This window comes from Perca fluviatilis, chromosome 12 (genome assembly GCF_010015445.1).
Source record: "Perca fluviatilis chromosome 12, GENO_Pfluv_1.0, whole genome shotgun sequence".
Taxonomy (NCBI): Eukaryota; Metazoa; Chordata; class Actinopteri; order Perciformes; family Percidae; genus Perca; species Perca fluviatilis.
Window position 1 is genome coordinate 27,063,825 of NC_053123.1, and position 26,808 is coordinate 27,090,632.

Genomic DNA, 26,808 nt, shown 5'->3' on the forward strand with positions numbered 1-26,808 from the left:
AACACAGATGGAATTATGTACCTAACAAAAAAGTGTGAAATAACTGAAAACATGTCTTATATTTTAGATTCTTCAAAGTAGCCACTCTTTGCTTTTTTATTAATAAGGGAAAAAAATCCACTAATTAACCCTGACAAAGCACACCTGTGAAGTGAAAACCATTTCAGGTGACTACCTCATGAAGCTCATTGAGAGAACACCAAGGGTTTGCAGAGTTATGAAAAAAAGCAAAGGGTGGCTATTTTGAAGAATCTAAAATATAAGACATGTTTTCAGTTATTTCACACTTTTTTGTTAAGTACATAATTCCATATGTGTTCATTCATAGTTTTGATGCCTTCAGTGAGAATCTACAATGTAAAAAGTCATGAAAATAAAGAAACACATTGAATGAGAAGGTGTGTCCAAACTTTTGGCCTGTATTGTATATATACTTTTTTTTTAAAATACATCTACACTCTATGTTGTAAAATGGCATACCTTAAATGTAGTTTAACTTGAAAAAAAAAAAAAAGTCTATGCCAAGTTCACTGCATATGTTCCTTTTTTTAAAGTATAAATAAATAATGGACACATAAGTTCTCTAGGTAGTTATATCACTCCACTTCAGTCAGACTGTTAAAGAGTTGCAGTGCAAACTGTTCAACAGAGGAATAGTGCTGCTGTAACAGGAGGCCTGTCACTGCCAACAATATCTATCTACGGGTACGGGTCATACGCATTTATAGCTCGTATCACATTCACCGGCCACCAAATCAAGTCAGCAGCTACGAGTTGATCGTACCCTGCAGTATATAATATCATGCAGACCATATGATGACAGACTATAGCAGTGTGGACCACAAAGTAACACTATCTCCTGTCCGTCAAAATGTAATGCAAATACGGGCTGTAAAATAACACGTATGCCTGTCTGGTAGCTCCTTCCAGGGAAAAATCATCTGTCACACAGGAAGTGATGTGTTTTACTCTTTTTTTATTTGGATTGAAAAGTATAAGAACTAGATAATTATCTTAAGCAGTAAAGGATAAACATGAAGAGAGAGCACCACCTACAAAAAAAAGCCAAACTTTATCGTCAATGCCAGACAATCAAAGCAAAATGTGTGCTCCTTAACAAACACACATGCTGGCTGTAGGAAAATGTGGCCTAAAGCTGATCAGCACTCAAAGAGCCAGTAATGCCATGTGTGGATATATGTGCAGTCGGTGCAGAGATGACGACCCCTGCCCTCAGGATCTCTGACTTGTGGCCAGCCGCCAGCACCGGACTCTCGACCATTATGGGCTGAGCGCTGCAGCAGGAGGCGTGTAAGCTCCGAACATGGAGCAAGGATATGATTCCAGATACCAATCGGGACAATCTGGAACCAGTTTAAGAAAAGGCAAGACTGCCATCTAGTGACTCAGAGGCAGACTGTTCAATGTCCTGACCTGGTTATTCTCATTTATGGTCGTCTCGCCACTGAAATAAGAACAAACAGATGCCTTGTGACAGAAGATGTGTGACTGGACTGATTTCTCATCTGAACAACAGCGTACTTGCAAAATAGGCTGAAAAATGTAGCATTTAATATATATATTTTTGTTTGTAAGAAGGCATCATAATTTAAGGGAATTTAAGGCTTTTTTTTTTAAATAACCTAGATGTAACCTATATAACAAGGCAAAGGAAGGAAAAAGCTACACATAAACAACCAAACCCAGTAAATTCTTGATCCATGTCCATGACATGAAAGATTCCTGTGCCTATTCATTCTGCCTGCAGCAGGGAAGGGCAGGTCAGCACCCTGGATCCACCACACAGCTGACAGACATAAGATCATAGGCCTCATTTACATGCAAAGCTGAAGTTTATGAAAACAATTACTTGATACCAAAACCCTTGGAATAACCTGTCTTTGGGATATTTACCACTTTGTGTGACACTGGTATTGTTTTCACCTTTCACCTACTGCAGCAGGAACTACCACAGAAGAGGTTTTAAGTACAGGTGTTTGTCTGTCTGTCTGCAGACAGATTTTGTCACCCCGATATTGTCATAACTGTGCAAGATGCAGTCACGGAATTTTACGAGTGTGTAGTTGAGATTAAAATAAAGGCAGAGTTCAAAGTTAAGGTGGGGTCCGAGAAAGGGCGCCGGAAGTAGGGGGGTAAGAAGTTTACGCCCCTGGCCCGATTTGGTGTCGAGGCTGGTGTGATCCCATTGCAAGATGGTCTCTAGTTTAAGTTTAAAGTAGTTTTTCATAAATGAAGATGCTATATATAAGGCTTTAAGTTACTTGATGTTGTTTTACTGCACAATCTCTCTCTCACAGCTGAAGCCTGACACAAACTCTTGCTGTATACTAACTTTGTGGCCAGAAGTTAGAGAGCAAGAGGCTGGAAATGTTCAAAGTCAAGATATGCAATGACTCGCTTGCTATTTACACTGGATACTGTGAAAAAGTTGTCTGGACAGATGAGTGAAGTGAGAGAAATGCTGCATGAGGTTCTGTTAAAAAGCACGACACACCCAGAAAATATTGCTGTGTTGTTGTTTTTTATATTCAGATTTGGCATTGGCCATTTAAAAATACTGAACTATATCTTGTGCTGTAACCTCCCTTTAAGTTCAAAGAAATGTTACAATTATTTACATGTTTGGTAGACACTCGTAGATTCAAGGCCTTCACTTCAACGTTGCATTGTTCCCCTTTAAATCAGTTTGTGATGACTAATCTAAACTGCTGCTGGGTGCGAATACGGTTTAAGTGCTGTGCGAGTGTTTCTGGGATTTTCCTGAAGAATTTTTAATTTTGGTAGGTGTGACATTTACAGCCTCGAGACCAAATCCAGCCCCGTAAAGAGCTGCTGGCCCCTTTTTTTTTTTTTTAACAACCCTGTAAATACAGAGTTAATTTGTTTTTTGTCCGCCGTAAGATTAAAACATGAACAGTGAGCGAGAGGTGTTTTAAAGGGTTCATTTCATTCCACAGCGCCCCACGGTCAGGAAATAAACACACTTGTGGAAAATTAAGTGTCAGATGTGGGTGTGAAACTTTTGTAAAGGTCACAGGATTAGAGGCCTGGGCACCTCGAAAACACACGCTGTTCACATTTCTCCCTCGCTATGAAATATGTTTACCACATCTACCCGGCCTTGGGACTATAAATTCAGCCTAAGTTACAAGGGCTGTAAAGTCAAGCTACATCTCCCCGATTTCAGTGGTGGACGGCTGCAGCGAGGCCAACAGGGATCGAGGGAGGGTTTTTTTTCTCAGCGACTTGCTATTTGGGACAGCGTGGTAACACCCAGGTGGTCTGGAGCTCAGGTAGTCTGACAGGTTTCAAAACCCCAGCCATGTCCAAACCATCTTTCGCCTGGTTTGGCTCGGCTCGGGGCCTGAATCGCTCCCTGTGGGCCTGTAGGACAGAAACCAGCTTAAATCATACCTGTCGTCTGTGTGTGGTGATCATGGAGGGAGTACTAGTGCTGCCCTGAACATGAAATGTATCTATATATGGATATATTTTATAGAGACCTAAAGCTGCAGAGGGAACGGCTGTGTAGACACACTCCATTTCTCTCTACAGTGGAGGATTTATTTGTTTTGAAAGCCCCTTATAAAACCTCAATTACTGTGAGAAAAAGTCAGACAGTTTATTTGGGAAATGAAGCGTGCCACTGAATAACATTGTTAACTTCCTATCAGGATTTCATAACGTAGAAAAACCAACAGTGTAAGCCCACGCAATACAGCTGGGAGCGGATGTTTGTACACAAAAATGTCCATTATGATTCAAGCGATGGTCAGGATGGCTCGCTCCCTCTTCCTCCTCTTCTTCTTCTTCTCCGCCAGTTGGCCTGTGGCGTCAGCAAAGAACATCACGTCCTCTTTGCTCTCGATTTCCCGCTGGAGGAACTGGAGCGCCGCGCTGTTAAAGCCCATCACGTCCTGAGACACAAAGAAAGAAGAGTTGGTGAGGAAATGGAAAAGGAAAGGTGTGATGAGGAAAATAATCTCTACATCGGTCCTAACGACAAACAGCTTCTCTCGGTGACAGAATTCTCTTCTCTGGATGTTACTTACTCTGATCTCGCGCACTTTTGAGACAGTATTGGTCCGTAGTTCGTCTATGACAGACAGCAGCATCTGGTTACTGGAGATCTGACCAAAATGGATCCTTAAAAAGGAAACAGACAACAGTGTCAGCCCGATACTGTATCACCAGAACAATCGACAGCAGCGTGTGCAGATCTACGTTTACAATTAGAGCTGCCCTACCACAATATTTCTGTCTAATTACCCTTAATACTGAATGCTTTTTTTATGGCTGTCAACAAAGTCTTCTTCTCATTATAATTAGTTAAGCTTTAGTGTGTAACTTTTTGATATTAATGAACGTCCGTTTCATTCAAGCCATTGACAAATGAGTTGCTACAAAGCTAATTAAGATCAGCTCCACACAACTCTCTGGATTTCTCAGTATGGCTACGTTCAGAAGATTGTGGCGTCTGGCGACTTTCCAGTGCTGAAACTCGAGTGAAGATAATTACGGAAGGCTTGTATCATGTGGACTAGAGGATGGATACCTGAACCGACGGGCCGGGCCAGATTCAGACAGATATTTAGAAATGATGTTCGGGTCGGGCTCGGTCACATCAGCGCGATAAGACATTGAACATTTTAAATTTAAAAAAAGCTTATTATGTAGGTGCGCTTGTTGCCCCGTGTGCGCTGATGTGCTCATCTGTTGACATTTCCAAATGCCTTCCTACCGTTGCTTAATAAAAGCGGGCTTTCCACACAAACAAACGTACATGTGTCATTAATATGAAAAAAAAAAACTAACTGGGGATTTCCACCGAATGCAGAACGTCTGCTGTGTTTTCAAGGTGTAGTGCAGGGAAATACGATCCGCCGTGAGCACGGTGTATTTTATTTTGAAAATTAACCGGATGTTTTATTTTGCTTCTGCGCTCGACTTCCTGTCCCGCACTATGTGCCCTGTGCTGATTTGCTACCGGTGGAAATTGGGGGTAATGCGGACGCTCCGACAGTTTTCTTGTCATTACTTAGAATTCCTCATGGGGGCGACAGAAACTACACACTATAGCTTTAATGTAAAAATAAATAAATAAAAAAAGCCATTTAAAACTTACACCTTCACCAAAATGATTTAATTTATCCATTAAAGAATTTAATTTCACAGATTTGTTTTATTTTTCAGTTTGCAAAAACAATCCGTACTGTGAGATTTTCTTTTCTTCCTTTTTTTTTTAGTTTTTCAACAATGAAGTACGTTTTGAAAATAGGTACTTCATTGTTCTGTGACAAACCCATTCCACACACACTGTTGGCTGTGCATGGAACTAGCTTTTTGGCGGCACGATATTTGAATGAGCGGTATTTGAAAGTGCATGAAAAATAGATACATAGTAAACTTTCAAGTATTTATTAATTTTTGGGGCTTTTCTGCCTTTAATTTGACTAGGTGAGAAAGGGGAGAGAGAGGAGGGACAGGTCGGATTTGAACGCTGGACCTCTGCGTCGAGGCATAAACCTCTCAGTACATGTGCGGCCTCTCTACCCACTGATCCAACCCGGCCACGTATTTATTAGTTTTTAATTCACATATTTTGCACATTTTGGCCAACAGAAGATTTGCTCAGCTCATCCTGTTCTTGTTTTGTCTGAAAAGCTGATCTCTGAACCCTTGACTCTGAATTTCATTTAAAAACAAATACAAAACCTCTTTTCTCTTGTTTTTTTTTTTTTTGCACACACACACACACACACACACACACACACACACACACACACACACACACACACACACACACACACACACACACACACACACACACACACACACACACACACACACACACACACAAACACACACACACAGGTAGAGCACTTACTTGAGAAGGAAGAAAAGGCAGCGGCAGACCAGCTCCACCTCCAGGCCCTGCTTGATGTAACTGTTGAACAGCGTCAGCAGCTCGGGGATGTAAGGGAATGGTAACACCAGCAGAGAAACCTCCAGCTCACTGGGGAGCACAAAAACTTGGCTTTATATGCACGCAGCACTGCAGATGAAAGACCAGCTTTATTTATGGCTAAAGTCAGAGTGAAACATGGTGTTTGTTTGGTCTCGTCACCCTGAGCTTACGGCTTACCTCGATCTGACCTTCTTCACGACGTCTAAAACGTAGCGGGACGGCTGAAAGACAGACTTAGTTACCTACAGCTGAAAACAACCTAAATACAACACATTTAGGTTTATTATTGATAATGTTCAGTTACTGGAAGCGAAGTTGGCTAGACATTTTTTCCTTCACCACTGTTCTACTTACTGAAACGTTTCCAAAAGCCACGAGGATAGGGTTGGGCTTCGGCGGAGGAACCTGAAAAACGACATCAGCCGTTTGTCAAACTTTATTTGACAAATCATAATGCCGACATCATAAAAATGAAGCTAAAAGAACGTTTTGCATTGCATCCAAAAACAACACAACAACAGGATGTTTTATGGCCCCATTCTCCTAAGAAGGGGCAACAGCAGAGGGAATAAAACACAGGATTACTGCATCATGTCAGTACCTCGTTGCCTGCTGTCTGACAAGCGTATTTATACACTTCCATCTTCCTGTTTTCCTCTTTGTAAAGTTCCAGAGCCTCCATGATTCGCTCTGCCTGCAGAAAGAAATCACATGACAGCAAGAACATCATAAAAAGAACAAAAACTTGCTTATTCATACTTTTATTCATTCATACTGAATTTAAACTAATCCTGTTTTTCCCCGAGCACCCTATAGGCGGGGTTTGCCACGCAGAATCAAAAGATGAATGCAACTAGCTTTAGCCAACACAAAAGTATTTTAATGTGAATGACATCAAACAAACTAACAAACTATCTAACTAATGGCAGCAATGAAAGCCAACGCGAGGGGAAGTCAACTCACAGCTTTGACGGTCTCAACGGTCTTCTTGCTGGCTGGTGCTGCCTCTCCTTCCGTCTCTCCGGGTACCTGAAGATAAAACAAGGCAACGCATCTCTTACATCCATCTTACACAAAAACAGAACTGAGTTTTCTTTTCATTTAGACTGGCAGGGCAATTCAAGACTGGGTGGTGATATAATTAATGATAGTGTTCTTCAATTCAGCCAATTTGCCCGGACGTTTCCATTCAAACTGTTATTTGAGAGGTTTACGAGCTGCCTAAAAGTGTCAAACATCTTCCAAGTGAACTGTGGTATTTTAGGACTGAGAATGCACTCTGAACCAATGACAGGACATGGACCCAAAATGCAAGGAGCTGGGGTTGTTTTTTGTGAACAAATGTTCTTCATAAATGCTCCTTACGCTTTGAAATTAAGTTTCAAGTTTTGACTGATACAGCCTTGGTTATGGTAGGTAATAACTGTAAAGCTAATATTCAAGTATAGGTAATGTCTGGTGAAAAAGTATAAATGTTGATGATGCCAGGAAGTTGAAAACTGAGTGCTCACCACAGGCACATCTCCTTTGGCCATGCTCTCCTCAAATTCTGCTTCCCGTTCCTGTAAATATGAAAAGAGGGTCATTTAGAAGAACAAGAAGAAGAAGAAGCTGTTTGTGTGTCTGAATAACTGTCAAATCTGTCTGTGTCCACGCCGCCCTCCGCCTCACCATCTCCCGTTCCTCATCCAGGATGATGGGCTCCCTGGTCCTCTCCCACAGTCGCAGGGATTTGTCGTGGGATGATGACACAATGTGGTCACCGCTGGGGCTGATGGTCAGACACCAAACCTCCCGATGATGGCCCTGTAAGGCCGAGAGAAAAGCCAAATGTCACACACGGCGATACGCTGGTAAGAGCAACTTACAATTAACCATGTATCCAGCAAACTTAAATAGCTCACGGTAATGTGTTGTGACAACAGTTCACTTTTTTTTTTCTTTTTTAAGATAATTTTTTAGCCATTTTTAGGCCTTTATTTTTTTACAGGACAGCTGAAGACATGAAAGGGGCGAGGGAGGGGGTACGACATGCAGCAAAGGGCCGCAGGTCGGAGCCGAACCCGCGACCGCTGCGTCGAGGAGTAAACCTCTTATATATGTGCGCCTGCTCTACCAACTGAGCTAACCTGGCCACAACTTAATTTAATATTTTGTGTGTCGCTTTGTTTTGCGGGGTGCAAATGTTCCACCAAAACAAGTTCCTTCTCCAGACTACTTTGCAGCGCCACCATCACTGCGTCCGCAACTTAGCGGCTCCAAGACAACGGTCAGCTTTGCAAACAACCCTGAGCGTTTTTTTTCCTCCTATCCCAGAATGTATCTGTGGTGTAGCCTGACCTTACTCCACAGCGCTGTAGAGATAGGCCTGGCAATGCAAGACTGATGTGGAGCTAATTTTATTGAATTTATATACTGCTGGATAGCTTAATCTATAATAATCATAATATTATAATAATGAAGTAGTTGATTTCTATTTTGTATTAGTAATCTAAATCTGTTAAGTCAACTAAAGTGATCCAAATGAAGGTAGTGAAGAAAAAAGTATTGGCTTTCAACTTGTAGAAGTATAAATTAGCATACAATGGAAATACTCAAGTAAAGAACAAGTACCTCAAAATCATACTTAAGTACAGTAGTTGAGTAAATGTACTAAGTTACATTCCACCACTGCTTTTAAATGCCTATCAATGCAAATGATCGTGCAGAATCCACCTACTAACAACCGGAATCATTTATGCAAATGCCCATAATCTAGTTTTTGACTCTCTCTTTAACAGATCTGTTTTACAGCTGACCAATGAGGTGTGGTCAGTATATGATTTCAGCATTTCAGATGTGAAGGAAGCCTGCCAGAGCACGCTCGATCTAAGCCACGGGATCCCAAATATCAAGGGTATGAAGCCGAGCGTCACCTCTAGCGTCTGGATGTGCTCAAACTTGTCGGCGTCCCACTGTTTGATCTTCTTGTCCTTCCCCGCTGTGAAGAACAGATGAGTCTTGGGGACAAACTGGAGGAACATGACGCTGTGGAGAAGAAACAGAGTGAGGGGAAGAGAAAGTCAGCCAAGCCAATGGGAAAAGTAGAAAATAAGTAAATCCAGAGCTAGAAAGGAGGGAAGGCAAAAAGAAAGAAAGCAGGTTCCTCAGCAGGAACTCAGAAGAAAGGTAGTACAAGCGAGAAAGACAAAAAGAGAGACAACAAAAAAAGATCAAAGAACAGACAGAAAACTAAGTGAACACAGAAAGGCTGAAAATAAATAAAAAAATGAGAAGAGAACAGGAGGAAAAAAAAAAAGTGAGATGATCTGTGAGAAAACAGATGAGCGGTGAGATGAAGGAGCAGCTGGTGTGAAGTCACAGGGCAGTCCGAGTTAACAGGACACGGATCAGAGTCCCTGACCACAACAGATGAAGTCACAGCTGGACACTCAACAGCCTAGAAAATGATTTCATCACCACATATTTAATTAAAAAAAAAGTGGTTTTCGTTCCAATGAACACATGACAAACATTTGGTTTGGGTCCGTGTTGTTGGGCGTTACCTGTCGTCATGAGCAAACATGGAGCGGTGACAGTCGCCGAAATCCAAACCCCAGATCTTCACGTTTCTGTCGGCGGAGCCGGTGGCGATAAGTGTGTTATCCTAGTTAACAGAAACACGAGCTCAGTCAGAGTCCTGGGAGGCAGAACTGAGGGTCAAGATGACCCACAAGTTGATCCCAAACAAACTGATGCAACGACAGCCATGACCAAGCCGAAAAACAGGGTTAGTGAACAGTAAACATTAGAAAGCAGCATGGAGGCCAGTAAAAATGTTATGGTTCTTATTATTCTTATTCAGTCCCAGTGATGACTAAATTGGAACGATGTTCGAGCGCCGCTTGCATGCAGACGAACAGAATTTGTGGCTGAGGCGACAAAGTTGCAGAAGTTACCGACAGAGGCAACAATGGTCATAGCCAGTCCTGTCAGTTTAAGCTACTCCCCTCAGGCCGTAGGTACTCCACGCCCAGATGCAGGTCCAATAGACTCAGAAACTCTAAAGTCAGTAGCGCGTTATTCAGATGCTATTTTAGGGGCGCATGCTTGGCCATAATGTAGCGTGTGCACAACGTGCATACACTTTGCTTCTCTCATCTACACGGATGCAGCAGTTCCCATTTTTGCAAACCATACATAATTACAAAGAAAAATATTACTGAAAATGCGCTTCAGGTGTTTGGATAGGTCAGGAGGCATTTTACAGTACAGTCCTCAAAAAGTCCCAGCATTCTTTGTGGCTTGTTGGGTTTTACACAACATTTCCATGAATCATGGATGTGTTGATGACATAAATGAGGAAATATTAGAAGACTTAAGGAGACGTGATGTTGAACTACGGTGGGATTGGACACTACGGCGGAATCTGGCGCGATGCGCTCCTGGTGGAGCGGGTGGATGGAGATGGAGGGGGGGGAGGAGGAAGGGGCACAACAGGTGTAGGTGGTGCGTTTGGAGGCCCACGCTCCATGGCTGCAGCAATCCTCTCCAGACTTGAGGAGATGCGCCCGAGAGGCCGCAGCAACATCGCCACCCGGCCAAGACGGGCATTTGTTACTTTGCCGCATCCCGGACAGCTCCGCTGGCGTGCGCCAGGCAAATCCGACGTCATAATAGCAGTCTGCCATGGAACAAGCGCGCCTGCTCTTAAAGGGAATGTGAGATGACGCTCTGATTGGTTATTTTCACGTTACGCCCAAACCACACCTAGCTACTTCAGACCAACCCATGTTAGATTTGCGTCGGGCGCAAGACTCATTTATCCCGCCGGTGTAATAGCAACAGCGGCCGAGATCTGCCCACAAATAAATATATAAATACTTTCAGATCGTTAAAATAGGGTCCTTAATCACTGAGGCCTAAACACAGCTGATAGTTAAGACATTTGCAGCTTGAGAGTACTCACGTGTGAGATGTCCAGACAAAGTACAGGCAGCTTGTGTCCATACAGCGACAAGAAGAACTGAAGCAGCGAGAGGGAGAAATGTTCAGTTATAATAACAGACACTATGACGCTAATAATGAAGCAATTATACTGAATACGCCGTACTTATTTCACGTGGTGTGTACCTTAAGTGTGTCTGTGTAGAAGACCTTGACAGTGCAGTCTAACAGAGAGACAGCCAGCAGTCTGTGGTCAGGAGAAAACTTCACACACAAAATGTCTTCCTCCAATTTCAGAGTGCGTGTGTGTTTCACTGTCAGCCTCCTATATCACACATACACACACAAAATATGAAAGCTGAGTCATGTCTCTAAGTCTCGTTACTGAGCATTTATGTGCTTTATTAAGCAATTCACGATTGAAAATTGTGGCACACATTCAATATAAGATTTAACATCGATGGTAGAGACCAGTTTATATTTAGTACAGAGAATATGCTTACTAATTTTGCATAAACTACATGGTGTGAGTAAAAAGCCAAATATAGTAGAAATAATCTATAACAATACATAAGTATTCTGATGTGACTTCAGACCAACTACTTATTTATTAAAGCTGTACTAAACATTCCTTAGAATAAAAACAAACACGTTTTGTCCCAGGAGACAATATCTTAAGATCTCTGTTGAGGTGAAAGGAAATCCCAAATAGGCCTGCACGAGTCGGGGAAAAATATGAATCACAATTTTTTTTGCTTAGAATTGATATCACGATTCTCTGCCATGTTTTTTTTTTCTCACAAACTGTAATGTTTATTGCACACATGAACCATGACAAAACAAAACAAAATGGCAGTACCAAACTGATTTTTTTTTTGGCACCTAAAGCGCATCACAAGCCTGTAACATGGAGGCTTCAACAAATAAAGAAAATAAAGTACATACTGGCCATTTAAGTACAGTAGGCTACCAAAAATAGTGACATATAACACACTGAACTAAATATGGCCCTGATACAGGCTCCATCTGAACTCCTTGAACATGTCTTTACATCATTAAAACATCAACGTCAATCAACATGCAGCTACAGCTTCGGTCTCTAGAGAAATGGATTTGTCAATTGCCAATTTAAGTACAGTATCAAAAACAGAATGATTTCTTAGCACACTCTTTACTTGCTTGCCTTTCATGTCTTCAGCTGTCCTATCAAAATAAAGGCCGAAAAAAATGCCGATTTTATAACGATTAATCGTGCAATGCCTAGTCCCAAATGAACTGCACAGGTAATTTGCACAAGGTGATCACTTACTTCTGGCCAGTTCCTTCGTCCTTTATCAGCTCAAACTCCCAGAACTTCACCGTCTTATCTGCACTTCCTGTGACAATCCCCCTCTGCAGGAGTGACACGCACAACACAATAAGAAAGCACAGAAAAGCCAGCTATTGTTCTGACGAGTGTAAAGGTTTGACATGGTACGAGATATTTAGAAAAAGGGGTAAGACAGGTGTGTCTGCAGGTAGTCAGGTTTACCTGGTCTGGGGCCAGGCACAGGGACCACAGAGCTCCATTATGGGCATCCACAGTCTCCAGTAGGCTTCCTGAGGCCAACTCAAAGATCTGCAGCTTCCCGCTCTGACAGGAAAAACAGCACAAAATATGAACTAGAAAAGATGTTTCTTAACAGCTAGCAACCCTGTCCTCCTGTCCCATAGAAGTTCTTAACTGAAAGGTCAGAAGGGAACGCAAAACTCCCTCTCAAACAGCAGCAAATGCATACAAAGATGGAATCTAATACCTTAGTTCCCAGGATGATCTGTCTGTCTCCAGGCACGAAGAGGGAGCAGAGGGCGTACTCACAGGCCATGGTGCGAATCACCTGCAGAGTTGACCTGTAACGGGTGGGGGCAGGAGATCTGGTGAGACCACCTCCCGGCGTTTATCGTTTTTGTCGCATTTATATAAAAGCTGTAAGACTTTTCACCTGTTCCAAACTTTGACTGTGTCCCCAGAGGCGGAGAGGACGGCCAGGTTGTCCGAGCTGAAGGACAGCGTGCGGACGTCGGTGCGGTGGCCGCCGAGCGTGAGGCGAGCCGTCTTGTTGGCTGTGGGCGTCTTGTCTGAAGTCCTCAGGCTGTAGGTCTCGATGGTGTTGTTCTGCAGCAGCAGCGCCACCTTCAGCTCACCACCTGCACACGACAGGCAGTCCACCCACCTGAGAGGGGATGCGGGAGACGTGTGAGAGGGAGGGGGAATTAAATACGCCTGTTGGTCGCGAGCTCACCTCTCTAGACTCTAAGCTGCTGTCGTGTTTGGCGCCATACTATTCTACAATATATCAACGACGTTTCATTTCCGGGATTGTTCAGGTGCCGCCGGAAATTCCCCCGGATGTCCCTTATTTCAGCCGGATGTCCGTCACCTTCCGCTTTCTTTGTGTTGGCATTTTAAACTCCGGTGGATATATGAGGACTATGGTTAACTGCTCCTCAGATCTCTGCAAGGTAAATCCAGACAGCTAGCTAGATAGATCTGTCCAATCTGAGTTTTCTGTTGCACTACTTAAAACAACTTTTGAACGTACACGTTTCACCAAAACAAGTTCCTTCCCGAGGCTATTGTATCGTCCAAGACGATTGTGATTGGTTTAAAGAAATGCCAATTAACCGGAGCACGTTTTTCTCCCATCCCGGAATGCTGTGTGGACTAGCCAGACCCTACATCGCAGCGCTGTGGAGGAAGGTCTGGCAATGCGAGACTAGCTCCACACTGACCTGATCTTGGAGGAGGCCTTGATGTTGGTCAGTCTGAGGATCTCGTCCTTCAGCGTCCTCTCCACCACCGGCTCTGCTGCCTCCTCGCGTGCATCTTCTTGAGATCTACAGCAAGGGGGCAGCCACACGACAAGCTCCAGCTTCAGCATGCAACTGAGTAACTAGTGCACTCTACAGTGTAGCAATATCAGTATGAGTGGGTGCAAAGATAAAAATACTTCTAATACTAGGATAAGAAGTAACATGTAAACCTTTCAAATGAACTAAACAGAAATAACTGTCTTTACTTTGCTGCCTTCTTCTTGGCTTTCTTCATCTTCTTTGTCATTTTCTTCTGCACTTCCTCGTCTGACAGCACAGTGAAGAGCTCCAGGACTGCATCATTGCCCTGATGAAGGATGAAAAGAGATATGTATAGCATTAATTCCCTACAGAATATCAATATAGATATATTTGAATGTTACAGATTCTGATGAAAACAAAGCACATTCATTGCATAAAATACTACTAAACAACAATGTAAAAATCCCTCTGTAATTCCAGCTTTAGGGTACTGACACATGGCAACTTTACACGGACAGTAACCAACTGCTGCCTTATTTTGATTCATGTTAATTGAACACACTACAAACAAACTACATATGACAGCCAGCTGTACGCCGACAAGCATGTTCATTCTGCCTGAGCCTTCATGGGAGGAAATAACTTGTAAGTATACAGTGTCCCTTTCTAATCCAAAAAACATGAAGGAAAGATAAACAAAACAAACTTAGCAACAAACTAATTTCACGCCATTGTGAATCATTTCAAACAGTATCATCATGTGGTCAGGAAAAAAAATTGATTAAAAGGACAAAAATGTGCAGCTGGGTCTGTAAAGCCTTTCTTTGATTTTGCACTGTGCTCTCATGCTTGTGGGCAAAGAAGATCTAGAAACTGCACTTAATAAGCTAAATCACAAATTTTGTGGCTGAACAGGACAGACAAGAAATGAATCAATGTGCTGAAGCAGCCAAACAGCCACTGATGATGGCCAATTGTGCCGGGAAAAAAGCCCAAACTATGGACAATGATAAGGCTCAGATGTCAACTTGAGTCTCGTTCAAACAAAAGAAAGGCTGACATCTGAGCTCCAACATGACATAGTAAGATGGTTCTAAAAAGAGAGCAGAAAATAAGTGTGCTTTATCTGTTCTTTATTGTGGCTATGATAACATTTTCATTTCTAACGAGAGGCACTTTCATAAACTACAAATATTAAGTTTGGTTTGGGCAGAACATCTTCGTAAAATTCCCAGATGATTCCTGAAGGAACTAGAAATGGCCCGATACCATTTTGTTGCTTCCCGATATGGATTCCCATACCTGAACTTGCGTATCGGCCAATACCGAGTACCGATTCGATACCAGTGTTTTGAAAAACACATATTTTTTATTATTTTTTGAACAGCAGTATATTATGTTCCCTGTAAGGATGTGATATGATTTCTATCTTTGTTGTCGGCCTAGCTCAGGTTACACTCTTTGTGAAACGTGAACAAACTCAAACAATGAACGCCGTAGAACTTTATTGTCGTAACGGTAAAAGAACATAAATAAACTACTTTAAAGAAGATTTTCTTCAGCGCTAAATTACATTGTATCAGATCGGTGCATAAACTCCAGTACTGGCCAATACCAATACCAGCATTTTAGGCAGTATCGGAGGCTTTTCCGATACTGGTATCGGTACGATCGATCGACCGATAGACTTTATTAATCCCAAATTGGGAAATTACTCAGGCAGCAAGAAGCAATTTACTAAAGGACATACACACTCACACACAAACCAAAAATACAAGAAATATACTAGAAATAATAAATAAGATAAATGATGAAATAAAATAAGAATGCCAGAACAACTAGTGAAAAATACACTTAGATGAATGAAAAAGAATGTACTGTATATACATACAAGTGTATATACAAGTGTGAACATCTCTAGAAGGAACCCAGACATCCTCTGCATCGGGTATTCCAGACTTTTTATGATCTTTCAGAGGAAACCGGAGGACGATTCGACACTTACATGACAGGCGATGACTCTGGCCTTGGCGTCTGCTGCCAGCGAAACGACTCGGTCTCGGGCCTCTCTCAGGATTGATCCGGCTTTCCTACAACTCAGGATCCGCTGAGAGAGAGAGAGAGAGAGAGAGAGAGAGAGAGAGAGAGAGAGAGAGAGAGAGAGAGAGAGAGAGAGAGAGAGAGAGAGCATATATGAATGTATGTAACGTATAAATGAATCGGGTAGTGTGGCCTCAAATGATGCAGAGATATATTCGCCTTTTTCCCTCTGAAGACATTACATGTGTTAAAGAAAATGATATATCCATGTAGTCTTCATCATTTTGTTGCAGTATTTTCTCACAAGAATACATTAACTCTCGTACCTCTTCAAGACTTTCATCCACCCCTTCCTCGTTGTCCTCATCGTCGTCATCATCCAGCAGAGTTTTCCCCTTCTTTACCTTGGGCTCACCTTCAGCTTTCTCCTGAGCAGACAGACAGACCTTTTACAACAACTGAGGCAATTTTATATATCTCTTTTGGTTAGGTGTCCTTAGGTGAGGCTTTATTCTGCCATGGTGGCTATGTATTAGGGCTGCACAATATATATATATATTTTTTTCTTTTTTAAAATCGGCATCGCAATATCAACTTGCGCAATATACACATCGCGAAAGGCTGCAACATATCGCGATAGACACTCAGATATTTAAGTTAGTTGAAAGAAAATATAAAACTTAACTTTAAAATGTAACTGTCATTCTTGTTTTAGTGGCGCCTTTAATATTCAAGTCAGTGTTCAATTTGTTCAATAAAATAATGCTGGAAATGATTTCCTTTTATTTGTTTTAAATTCAACAAGCAATTTGTTGTATTTTAGAAGAATACTGAAAGCAGAAATGCAGAACTGAGTACACTTTAATATCTGTTTATTTAAGTAATATCATTGCAATATTCAACGTTATAACATATTTTCCTCATATCGTGCAGCCCTATGTATCAGCATTTCAGCTAACTTCCCAGTTCTTCTCCGTGTGTATCGATAAGTTATACAGGGAGCAGAAAAACTGGCATGTATTGTGTCCCACCTCCTGCAGGTAGTTGATGTCCCAGGCTCGAAGCTCACTGTCTGCTGAGCCTGTTAACAGCCTGTTCTCCTGGTTCAGCAGCACCATGCCCCACACCTAACACACACAGAAAAATAAAATGCCGTCACAAAGACTCCTCTTATTCATCCAGGTACAAAAATACCATGCAGCCTCTTAAAAGACCAAGAATGAATGGAGGAATGTTAAAGATATGTTTGCCATCGTCCAAAATGTAATATCTTCCATTTCTCATAACAAACTTAACACAAAAAAACAGTGAACATGCATGAACATATATCATGTTAGAAATATCATGTAAAATAAAAACTCATCTGGACCTTTACAAGATCTTAGCTTATTTTTGACAGGACCGCAGCAAACCGCTCATTCCCATTCTATCGCACGCTAAGAAGTCTTAGATATTACTATCTGTAGACTGAAGACGTCTCAATTCAACAATGTGGCCACAATTAGCACACTGATCAAAGACTGTCCACCCATATACAAAGTTTCAATTTGCAAAAAACAGATATCTTCGTTTTATTTATCTTCTTAAATCATGTTTTTTTTTTTTTTATTAATTCTTTTTTTGCAGGCCGGGAATATCAGTCAAACTGGTGTTGGTTTATTACCTCCACCAAGGAGGTTATGTTTTCGGTTTGTTTTTTATTATATTTGTCTGTCAGCAGGATTACGCAAAAACTACTGGCCCAATTTTCATGAAACTAAGTGGAAGGGTGTAGCATGGGCCAAGGAAGAACACATTCAATTTTGGAGCAGGTCCGAATCCACAAAATATTTTTCACTTTCGTTAACATTGGATGATTGGGCATTTGTGCTGCATTCGTGTCGTGTTGAAATAATCAAAACAAAAAAAAATGTGTTTAAGACTGGGAAAATTCACACTGCATTAACATTGTGAGATAAGGCATGTGTCCTTCTAGGTCATTTTAAAATTGGCTTGCATCTGTTTTTGCAAATTAACTCTTCTCGTTTCTTTGAGATTGAGTACAAGGTCTTGTTTACAACAATGAGGATATTGTCTCAGTGATCTAATTATGAGCCTCCACTCCGTTAAATGAATCAATCCTGTCTCCCTTGCCTAATGTCAACATTAGTTGTAATACAATCAAAAAAACACAAAACTCAGGAGACTGAAACAACATTAGCTCTGCTTTAGAAAATAGCCAGAGCCATGCAAATCAAATTGAGTATGAGAAGTGAGACTGGTTATGTTAACCTGTGTTTAGTAAACTGCACTGGGTTGCACCAGCTTTGTGTAAGTTCTCTCCTCAGTCAGGGTGTAAAGTGGACAATAGAGGCTTAGTAACTACTAGTTAGTTTGTAACTAAATCAGCTACTAAAATTGGTTGCATAACCACTTGGGTCATAACTAGTTTTACTGACTAACTTTTTCTTTAAAAGGTCCCATTTATGCTCAGTCTCATGTTCATATTTTGGGTTTCTACTAGGACATGTTTACATGATTTAAAGCGCCCATATTATGCTCATTTTCAGGTTCATAACTGTATTTTAAGGTTGTACCAGAATAGGTTTACATGGTTTAATTTTCAAAAAACACCATATTTTTGTTGTACTGCACAGCTCTCTCTCACTGCTGCAGATCCTCTTTTCACCTGGTTTCTGTTTTAGCTAAAGAGTGAGACCTCTTTTCATCTTCTTCTTCTGTACTATCTTTGATTGCACTCGCACATGCTCAGTAGCTCAGATGTAGAGCATGTCAGCTAGCTAACTCTAGAGACAGTAAAAGAAAGCCTGTTTCTCCAACTTTGGTCAGTTACAAGGCAGGATTAGCTGGGAGACTTCTAAATGAGGGCGCACATGTAAGTAGTTCTTTTGTAGATTATGGTGAACTTGTGTGTGTTGTAGCAGATTTTGCTATTGAGAACGACGTAGCATGCTAGCGTTAGCATTAGCGTTAGCATGCTAATGCTAACGGTTAGCATGCTAACGAGCTAACGGTTGTGGTTAGCTAGCTCATTTTGGACTGTGACGTCACAGTCCGAGCCGATTTTGAACAGCTCACTAGGAGACTGAAGGCAGGACACATTCAGAAACTGTATCTCACTCAAAACAGCATGGATGGATTTTTTTCAAAGTTTGTATGTGTGTGGAAGCACCAGAGACACAAAATAACACCCCAAATCCCAGAAAATGTGATTTTTTCATAATATGGGCACTTTAAAGTTCAAAAAACACATTATTTCAGACTCAAACTGTCTGTCTGAATATACTTGTATTCACCTTCTGTCTGAAACACTCAGTTTCAGCGCTTGTCTCTTTAAGCCCCCCTCCCGAAAAAGCCCAGTCTGCTCTGACTGGTCAGCGTTTCCGGGTTTCCAGTCATTCCCTGGCTGCAATGCACCGTCATTGCAGCCGGGAAATGACTGTAACGGCACTGAAGCTGCACATTCTGTAGTATAGTTGAGACATTACAACCGTACAGACATCCTGACTGCCCGTTTAAAGGCCCAGTTTCTAAATACGGGCTGTGTGCATTTCTCTGTGGATTGAGTGTTTTGATACTTTCGCGGTATTTAAATATCGCACCTCGAACAGCTTTGTAATTAAAAAAAGTTGACATGGTTTATGTTAATGAGTATAGAGTCTGAAGCCCCTCACCTCACTGCGATGGCCCACCATGGTCTTGAAGCAGTGCTGTGTGTCCAGGTCCCACCACTTCACAAAACTGTCCTTGGAGCTGTACAGCAGCAGAGCACACAGACACACATGTGTTAGCAACACTGCACTTCTTGTTTTGAACAGTGTTAAGCGTAGGAGGGTGTTTTTTTATTGTTATTAAAAGGTTAAAAGCTTAAAAAGCACAATTAAAATGTCACATTAAACTTTATATTACATTTAAGATTATATTGTTTCGTGAGGACTACTTAAACCCACATGCAAGTTCATATGGCTGCATCGAAGGCAGTGTGAAGTCATGTAGCCCAGCTTAAACTCACAACCACCACATTATTTAATGTTACCGTTTGTTGAATGATAGCATAGAGGGAATTACATTATCCCAAATGTGTATAATATTAATATAAAAGTCTGAGTAAAAATGTGCTAATTGAAAAAAGAATGAAGAAAAAAAAAAAAAAACACGGATGGTGTTTCAACAAATCAGAGCCCAGAAACTCTACTGGGGAAAATGCCCTAAAGCTCTCGTTATTAGCTTTAAATATGAAGCTGTTCAATATGGGATAACTTCTCGCAACAGTTGCTGAAAGTGACAAAAAGCTGTGATTCTAGTCGTTTTTATTTAGATGCATAACATGACATTCTTTTCCTTTTTCAAAGTTGCATGTCATCAAATAATGTTAGTGTACGAGGAACTGCAAAATGAACGAGTGTCTGGCATCAGGTAAATAATAAGAAGCTTCGTAAAACTCGGACTTATATTTGTTACTCAGTCTTTAATTATTAATCAATTGTCATAAGATAGTGTCAAAGGCATCAGGGAAAAGGTTGGTTACCTCGTGACCAGGAGGTTTTTGTCTTTGAGGAACAAGGCCTGTGTGATGACGTCTTTATGGCCTCTCAGCCTGTACAGCCCACACTCATTGATGATGTCCCACACGATCACATCTGTGTCCTGAAGGGGGAGGAAGGGGTAATGACACGCTCAACACATGCTTTAACAAATAGTAAGAGCTCCGACTGGAATTAGATTCATTTGATTAAATCTGTACACACGCTTCTGATTTTAACACCGGTGTCTCAGGTGTGTCTCAAAATGCAGTGTTTTTTTTGTGATTGTTGGGGGCAAAAATCCTTGATTATGCAGCACATTTTCTTAAGTGGATACGCCACCGTTTGTTGAAATAGGGCTTATCACGGTCTCCCCTAGCTGTAGATAGGTGGGCCAACGCATTTTTTGTGCATGCATTGTTTTAGTCCGGTGCAACACCGGCAGCGCCGCCCCTAGTTAGCTTAGCGTAGTGAATGGAATCCTGTGTTGCCGGTTAGCATGTTGTGAGTAAAAGTGAGCCAACAAAAGACACAAAAAAAACTCTAATTACCTGCACTGAGACAAAAAATGCGTTGGCCCACCTATCTACAGCCAGGGTAGACCGTGATAAGAACTATTTCAACAAACGGTGGCGTACTCCTTTAAAAAATGCGATGGAATATGCAGGATATTTATGCAATGAAAATGCAATGAAAATGCAGGAACTTGCAAAAATTGTGGGAACTTGCAAAAACTGCGGTTTGATGAAAAAGAGAAGAAAAAAAAAGTGATTTCCCCAACATCCTGCTTTTCAATGATGTTCACATCGCGTAATTACGTCACGTCATGGCAACAGGGGAAAATGGCTGCTCTTGTGTGAAGTAAATGCAACATTTTCCAACTTTCTGCTAAGATATATGTGACTTTTTTGCAACGAAAATGCGGGGATTATGAAATCACGCAAGCCCCGCATATTTTGCCCAGAAATCGGCAATTTATGCGGCGAAAGTGCGGCATATTTGAAAAAAATGCGGCCCCCGCATAAATATGCGGACTTTGGCTGATTATGCATTGAATTATGCGATCGCATAATCCCGTTTTTCTGGAGGGACCGATATATGTAATTTACATTCTCATCTTGATCTCAAAGTCTCCTGTCTCCTCAACCCTTCATCCTGCCTGACTTACCTTGGAACCAGTGACGAGCCGAGCTCCCAGCGTGTCATATTGCATGACGCTGACAGAAGTTTTGTGGCCATTGAAGGAGACGTTGCTCTCGCCGTTCAGCAAGCTGAAGATCCGCACGGCACCGTCCTCGTAACCCACGGCGATATGGACGCCATCGGGCGAGGGGCAGAGGAAGGTCACCTCGTGTTTCTGGCCATGCAGGATCAGGACCTAGACAGAAAGACAAGACACCGGGTTCGAATTCTGGAAAGTCTGAAGAAGACTGGAGACCTGAACCTGCTGTCATAACCACGTCAAAATCTCACCTTCTCTCCTTTTCGGGCATCCCAGATGAACACGTGTTCACATGCAGCCACAGCGACGTAGCGCCCCCTCTCTCCCCCTCGGAGGGTCACATATGCAATGTTGGCTTTTTGGCTTCCGATCACTCCAAACACTGCACTGGCAGCGTAGCGCAGGTACTGCTTGGTCAACCCCATGACCGGCAGCCTCAGGTGATTCTGTATCCTGTTTCACAAGAACATAAGAGCGACTTCGTCTGATCACACTATGAAAAAAAACAATACTGTAGTATTCATAAATTACTCCCACAGAAATCTACTGTATGGTGTGTCTGAGGCATTTTAGTTCTTAGTGACCTTATCCTACTTTATTGAATGTTTCTTCTCCATAAAATGCCAACAGCCTTGTATGTGTCCTTACAAAAACAAACACATTCTATAATATTTTTTGAAAACTATGTTTATTTTCTACGGCCAGGCCAGTCAAGTTCTTCCACATCAAACTGGAAAAAAACAAGGTAAACAGAGAAGGGTCTTCCCCAAATATTTGCCACAAAATTGGAATCAAACTTTTGTCTAAAATATAATTGTATGCTGTAGTATGAAGAGTTTCCTTAACTGGAACTAAGGGGTCTAGACCAAACCATGAAACACGGCCGTCCACATATTCTTGGCCAAAAAGTGTATATTGTAATTAATTATTCTAATCAGTAATGTACTAATGTTATCTAGCATTACATGTCTAAACTGATATGTCATTTACATTATAATGTTACAACACATTTGTAGAGAACTTAATTGACACAAATAATTAAAACACCTCACAGCAATAAACATGAGGTACTAAAGATTAAATGTATTACTGATCTTAGTGTGTTATGTTCCATTATTAATGTGTTAAAAGTATGACCATAACCAGTGGTGGAATGTAACCAAGTACATTTACTGAAGTACTGCACTTAAATACAATTTTGAGGTACATAAGCATTTGTATTTCATGCTACTTTATCCTTCTATTCCATTTTAGAGGCAGATTTTTTACTCCACTACATTTATTTTAAAGCTTCAGTTACTTTGCAGAGTCAGATTATTTATACAAATTATGAAATCAACTAATGAATAATTAGCGAGATGAACACATTAATGCATAAATAACTATAATTCAGTAATATATAAACTGTATACTTTTGGTGCTTTTAGTATATTTTGATGCCAATACTTTTGTACTTTTACTAAAGTACGATTATGATTGCAGGACTTATACTTGTAACAGAGTATTTTTTACCCAGTGCTATTGTTACTTTTACAGTGAAATATTTGAGTACTACTTCCACCACTTATCATAATGCATAACGTTACAAGTCTGTGGTGATCCAGAGTGAGAATATTAGTGTTTCGTGCTATTTCATCTCCGGTGGTATCACTTTAATATACATAAGGTTTTCTGTACCTACATATTTGTATATTATGCTTTTAAATAAGCGACAATAAAGCTAAAGGCTTACTTTTAGTCCATTTCTAGCTTGGTAAAGCACGCTAGTCTACTTAGTAAATGGAGCCTTTGTTTTGGTATTACAAACTGCCCACGTGGTCGGGGTTTAGAGCCTCTGCCTAAATATCTACATACGCGGCAAACCCTGTCCGCCCAGCCAACGCTGTACAATGAATCGAGTGCACCTAACCAGGACACACCGCTTGTTCCTGAACACACGTGGTGAAGTTCTTGCGTAAACGTAGCTCCTACAATCTGATATAACGTAGATTCATGTCTTGATATGTTTTACATCACGATAACATTTCTTTCTTAAACGCAACACATTTTAATGTTTGGTTAGTTTCTCCTCTTACCTCTGAAATGCAGCTGCTGCTAGCTAAACTTGTGTTGTGTTCACTGCGCTGCTGTTTTAGACCCAACCAGTAGATCACACATCGATACAGTAAAAAAAAAAAAGATTATTGTCATTACCATGCAACCATGGTGGAGGAAGTATTCAGATCCTTTTTTAATGCCTTAATAATTACGTAGAAGTCGTAACAGTCCTTGGTACAAGTACAAATACTACACTGTTAAAAAGTCAAAGGCATGCATTGGAAATGTCACTTAAGTAAAAGTATGTAAGTATAAATAGAAATGTTCTTGAGGTATTACATTTTTGGTAGTTTAATGTATTATAAAAGATTGTATAAGCTCCAGATATGTTTTGTACGCAAACATTTTAATTTGTAAAGTAACTGGTAACTAAAGCTGTCAGATAAATGTAGTGGAGTAAAAAGTACAGCATCTGAAATGTAACGTTAGTGGAGTAGCATGAAAAGATATAAGACTCTGGTAAAGTCAAGTACTTTAAAGTAAATGTACATAGTTACACTCTACCACTGCTGTGCAACACTTCAATATACGTAACATTATAATATACCGTTACAAAAAGTACCCAGTACTAGTGATGGAAGCATAGACTGTTAATATTAATATACAGTCTATGGATGGAACACACAAAATCCGTTTTCTTTTTGCTCGATCGTTTTCTTTCTGTTGCTTTTGTCTGCGCTGCCAAAAAGCCCAACACACTTGACAAGAGACTTGCCAAAGCTTTTCATTCTTGGAAAACAAATCCCGAAATTACGCTTTTGTTATGATTTTGTTGTAGATAACCATTTTGTTTATTTTATCAGTGGTCAGACATGCTTGGCGCACAGAAAAATGCAGCGACTTCTCACAAGACCATTGCGCAAGCATAGCGCAAGACCAGAGTGATCTGCGCAAGACCCTTAACAGTCACAGCGGAAGTGTCAGCTGATTGAAACTGAAGAACAGATACGTCAAGTTAAATAGTAATAACAGAACCAGATGTGTACTTGTATGGTCCCTAAAGAATAAAAGCATGTGCTGTTTCGATATCAGGACATTAATTCACAAGCATCACAATGGGGAAAGGATAGGGCAAAAAAGCATATTAAACATACTACTCAAAAAGCAGTGTACCTACATGTTTTAGGGTTAGAAGAAGCAGAAGAAGAAGCCCTTTACCAGCTCTAATTTGCCCATACTATATTATTTAACACATGATCAAAATATGGAATTATTACAGAATCCTTTACATATAGGTCAGGCAGATGGATAGACAGGATGTGTTACGTAAATGCACGGGAAAATGAGTGTTTCTAATGTCATTTAAGAGTTGTTTCCCCTCTCCAACCTGTAAAAAAAAGTGCATATTATCTAAAATAAATAAATATATTGTTGTATATATGGTATTCTTACGTTTTTTTAATTTATATTCCAAGGACAGGCCTGTAGGAGGCAAACATGCATTTCATTGCACAATGTAGAGATATATTGAGAATTTGAAAAAAATAAAAACCTTAAACCTTGGACATTTATTCTGAAATTCACAACCGGATGTTATTTACTCAAGCTAAACTGACGTTGCAGCAAAAAGCACCTAGCATACTGGCTAAATGTGTAAACCTGGTTGACTGGCACTTTTAAACTTAATTTATGACCGCTTTTGTGATTACTTTGCTCGCTAGTATGAGGATTCAGTGGAACGACGATGCCTCCTGAGTCTAAACATTGTCGTGTCAAGATTTATTAATTATTTCTTTGAATTTTGGACATCACAACTGCTGGAGGAAATACAACTGGCGAGGTGGGTAACTGCTGATGTTGTGGTCGTGAGGCCAAAATACAATCTGATCTGATACGGTCTAATCGGTTTATTAAGCAAATATGTCTATTGAGGACTGTCGTAAATATGTTTAGAAAGACAGAGGAGTTCAGTTATTGGGGGTGAAATTTGTTTTTTGACAGCACGACTGTTCACCCCTTACTTTCTCATTATGTTGCTGTGTTTTGGTTAATTAAAGGGGAGACACTGCAGGTGAATAGGGGGAATATTTCAACTAATATATATCACAATGAAACTTCCCCAGTTGATTACTTACATTGGGACAATCATTTTTTGTATTACAAGTTTTCTGAAATTCAATGTTTTAAATATACAAATGAGGCATCATCTAATATGTGCTAACTTGCATAGCTAGCTACATTTCCAGAACAGAAATCTGAACATTGGATAAAGCTAGTTTCAAAATTCTTGTTTCATTTTGTTGACATATTAGAGTCAAATTTTTGTTTCTCGAAAATATTGACAAAAAATACATTTTCACCATGTTTTTAGGAATAAAATGTTACAAAAATCAGGCTATGAATTATAAATGACCAAACCCCTCTGTAAAAACCTTATAATATAGATAGGAATTAAACTGCAAAGTTTGGTGTATATGTAAGAGCTACTGAGTTGGAGATTTCTAGCTTAGGGTATGATAGAAAAACTCATTCTGAGAAAACGGCCTTTAAAGATATGGATTGTAATAAAAACTATTTCTGATTCATGAACTCTGTTGAAGGTTTGGTATCTGGAGTTTAGATTAGGGCATCACTACGTTACTGAACAGAGAAACTGCTTGTAGTTAATGAAGCATGCAGACAGTTCAACCTTCTCTAATCTGCTGATAATGTTATTACGTGCAGGGTTCTCACTAGGTTTGCTGCCTAAAATCAATCGTTTATTTGACTGCAGTATAGCCCTGATAGTAGCCCTGTAAGTAGTTCTATCATTGCTGAGGTTTTTGAAGACTGGCAGTATTGTGTGCTGATCTGTGGTATCTTCAGATTTTAAAGATGTCATGCTAACAATGTCAAGTTTTCCCTTTTTTCAGGGAGTTTTCTTCTTGTCAAGTCAGACAAGTCTTTGAAAAAGGCTATTTTAAACTCATTTAAACATACTGTTGATTGGCAGAATATTAATTTCCAACAAGTTTTATGATTATTTAAATAATTTAAGCCATTTGTCATGCTATATCAAACATACATTGACTGGTTCCAGCTTCTCAATGTCAGCTGTGTTTTATATTATTGTAAATTAAACCTCTTTCAATACAGAACATAGTCATACAAAACGTGCAATCTGAAGACATTATTGTGGACTCTGGGAACTTGTGATGTGTTCTGGAATTTTCTGGAGTCCGTTTAAAAAAAAAAAA

At 40.5% G+C, this 26,808-nt stretch overlaps 2 protein-coding genes across 2 annotated transcripts in view; one reads left to right on the plus strand and one right to left on the minus strand.

The window, feature by feature from the left end:
• Nucleotides 1-3,622: 3,622 nt before the first annotated feature.
• Nucleotides 3,623-23,717, minus strand: wdr3 (WD repeat domain 3). The gene is made up of 27 exons (XM_039818719.1): nucleotides 23,611-23,717; nucleotides 21,787-21,988; nucleotides 21,482-21,691; nucleotides 20,319-20,437; nucleotides 19,465-19,543; nucleotides 16,822-16,917; nucleotides 16,117-16,218; nucleotides 15,756-15,857; nucleotides 13,975-14,075; nucleotides 13,688-13,792; nucleotides 12,898-13,128; nucleotides 12,712-12,805; nucleotides 12,447-12,548; nucleotides 12,225-12,307; nucleotides 11,102-11,240; nucleotides 10,938-10,994; nucleotides 9,535-9,635; nucleotides 8,905-9,016; nucleotides 7,661-7,795; nucleotides 7,501-7,551; nucleotides 6,953-7,018; nucleotides 6,591-6,683; nucleotides 6,344-6,394; nucleotides 6,167-6,210; nucleotides 5,909-6,037; nucleotides 4,074-4,167; nucleotides 3,623-3,938 (listed from the first exon to the last, which is right to left on the minus strand). The coding sequence occupies exons 2-27, from the start codon at nucleotides 21,958-21,960 to the stop codon at nucleotides 3,783-3,785; spliced, it is 2,826 nt and encodes a 941-aa protein (XP_039674653.1). The 5' UTR covers nucleotides 21,961-21,988; nucleotides 23,611-23,717; the 3' UTR covers nucleotides 3,623-3,782.
• Nucleotides 23,718-25,170: 1,453 nt separating this feature from the next.
• Nucleotides 25,171-26,808, plus strand: part of gdap2 (ganglioside induced differentiation associated protein 2) — a 30,356-nt gene continuing 28,718 nt past the window's right edge. Inside the window, exon 1 of the mRNA XM_039818323.1 lies at nucleotides 25,171-25,412. The gene's annotated coding sequence lies outside the window, so the exon portion shown is untranslated. The remainder of the gene's footprint in view (nucleotides 25,413-26,808) is intronic.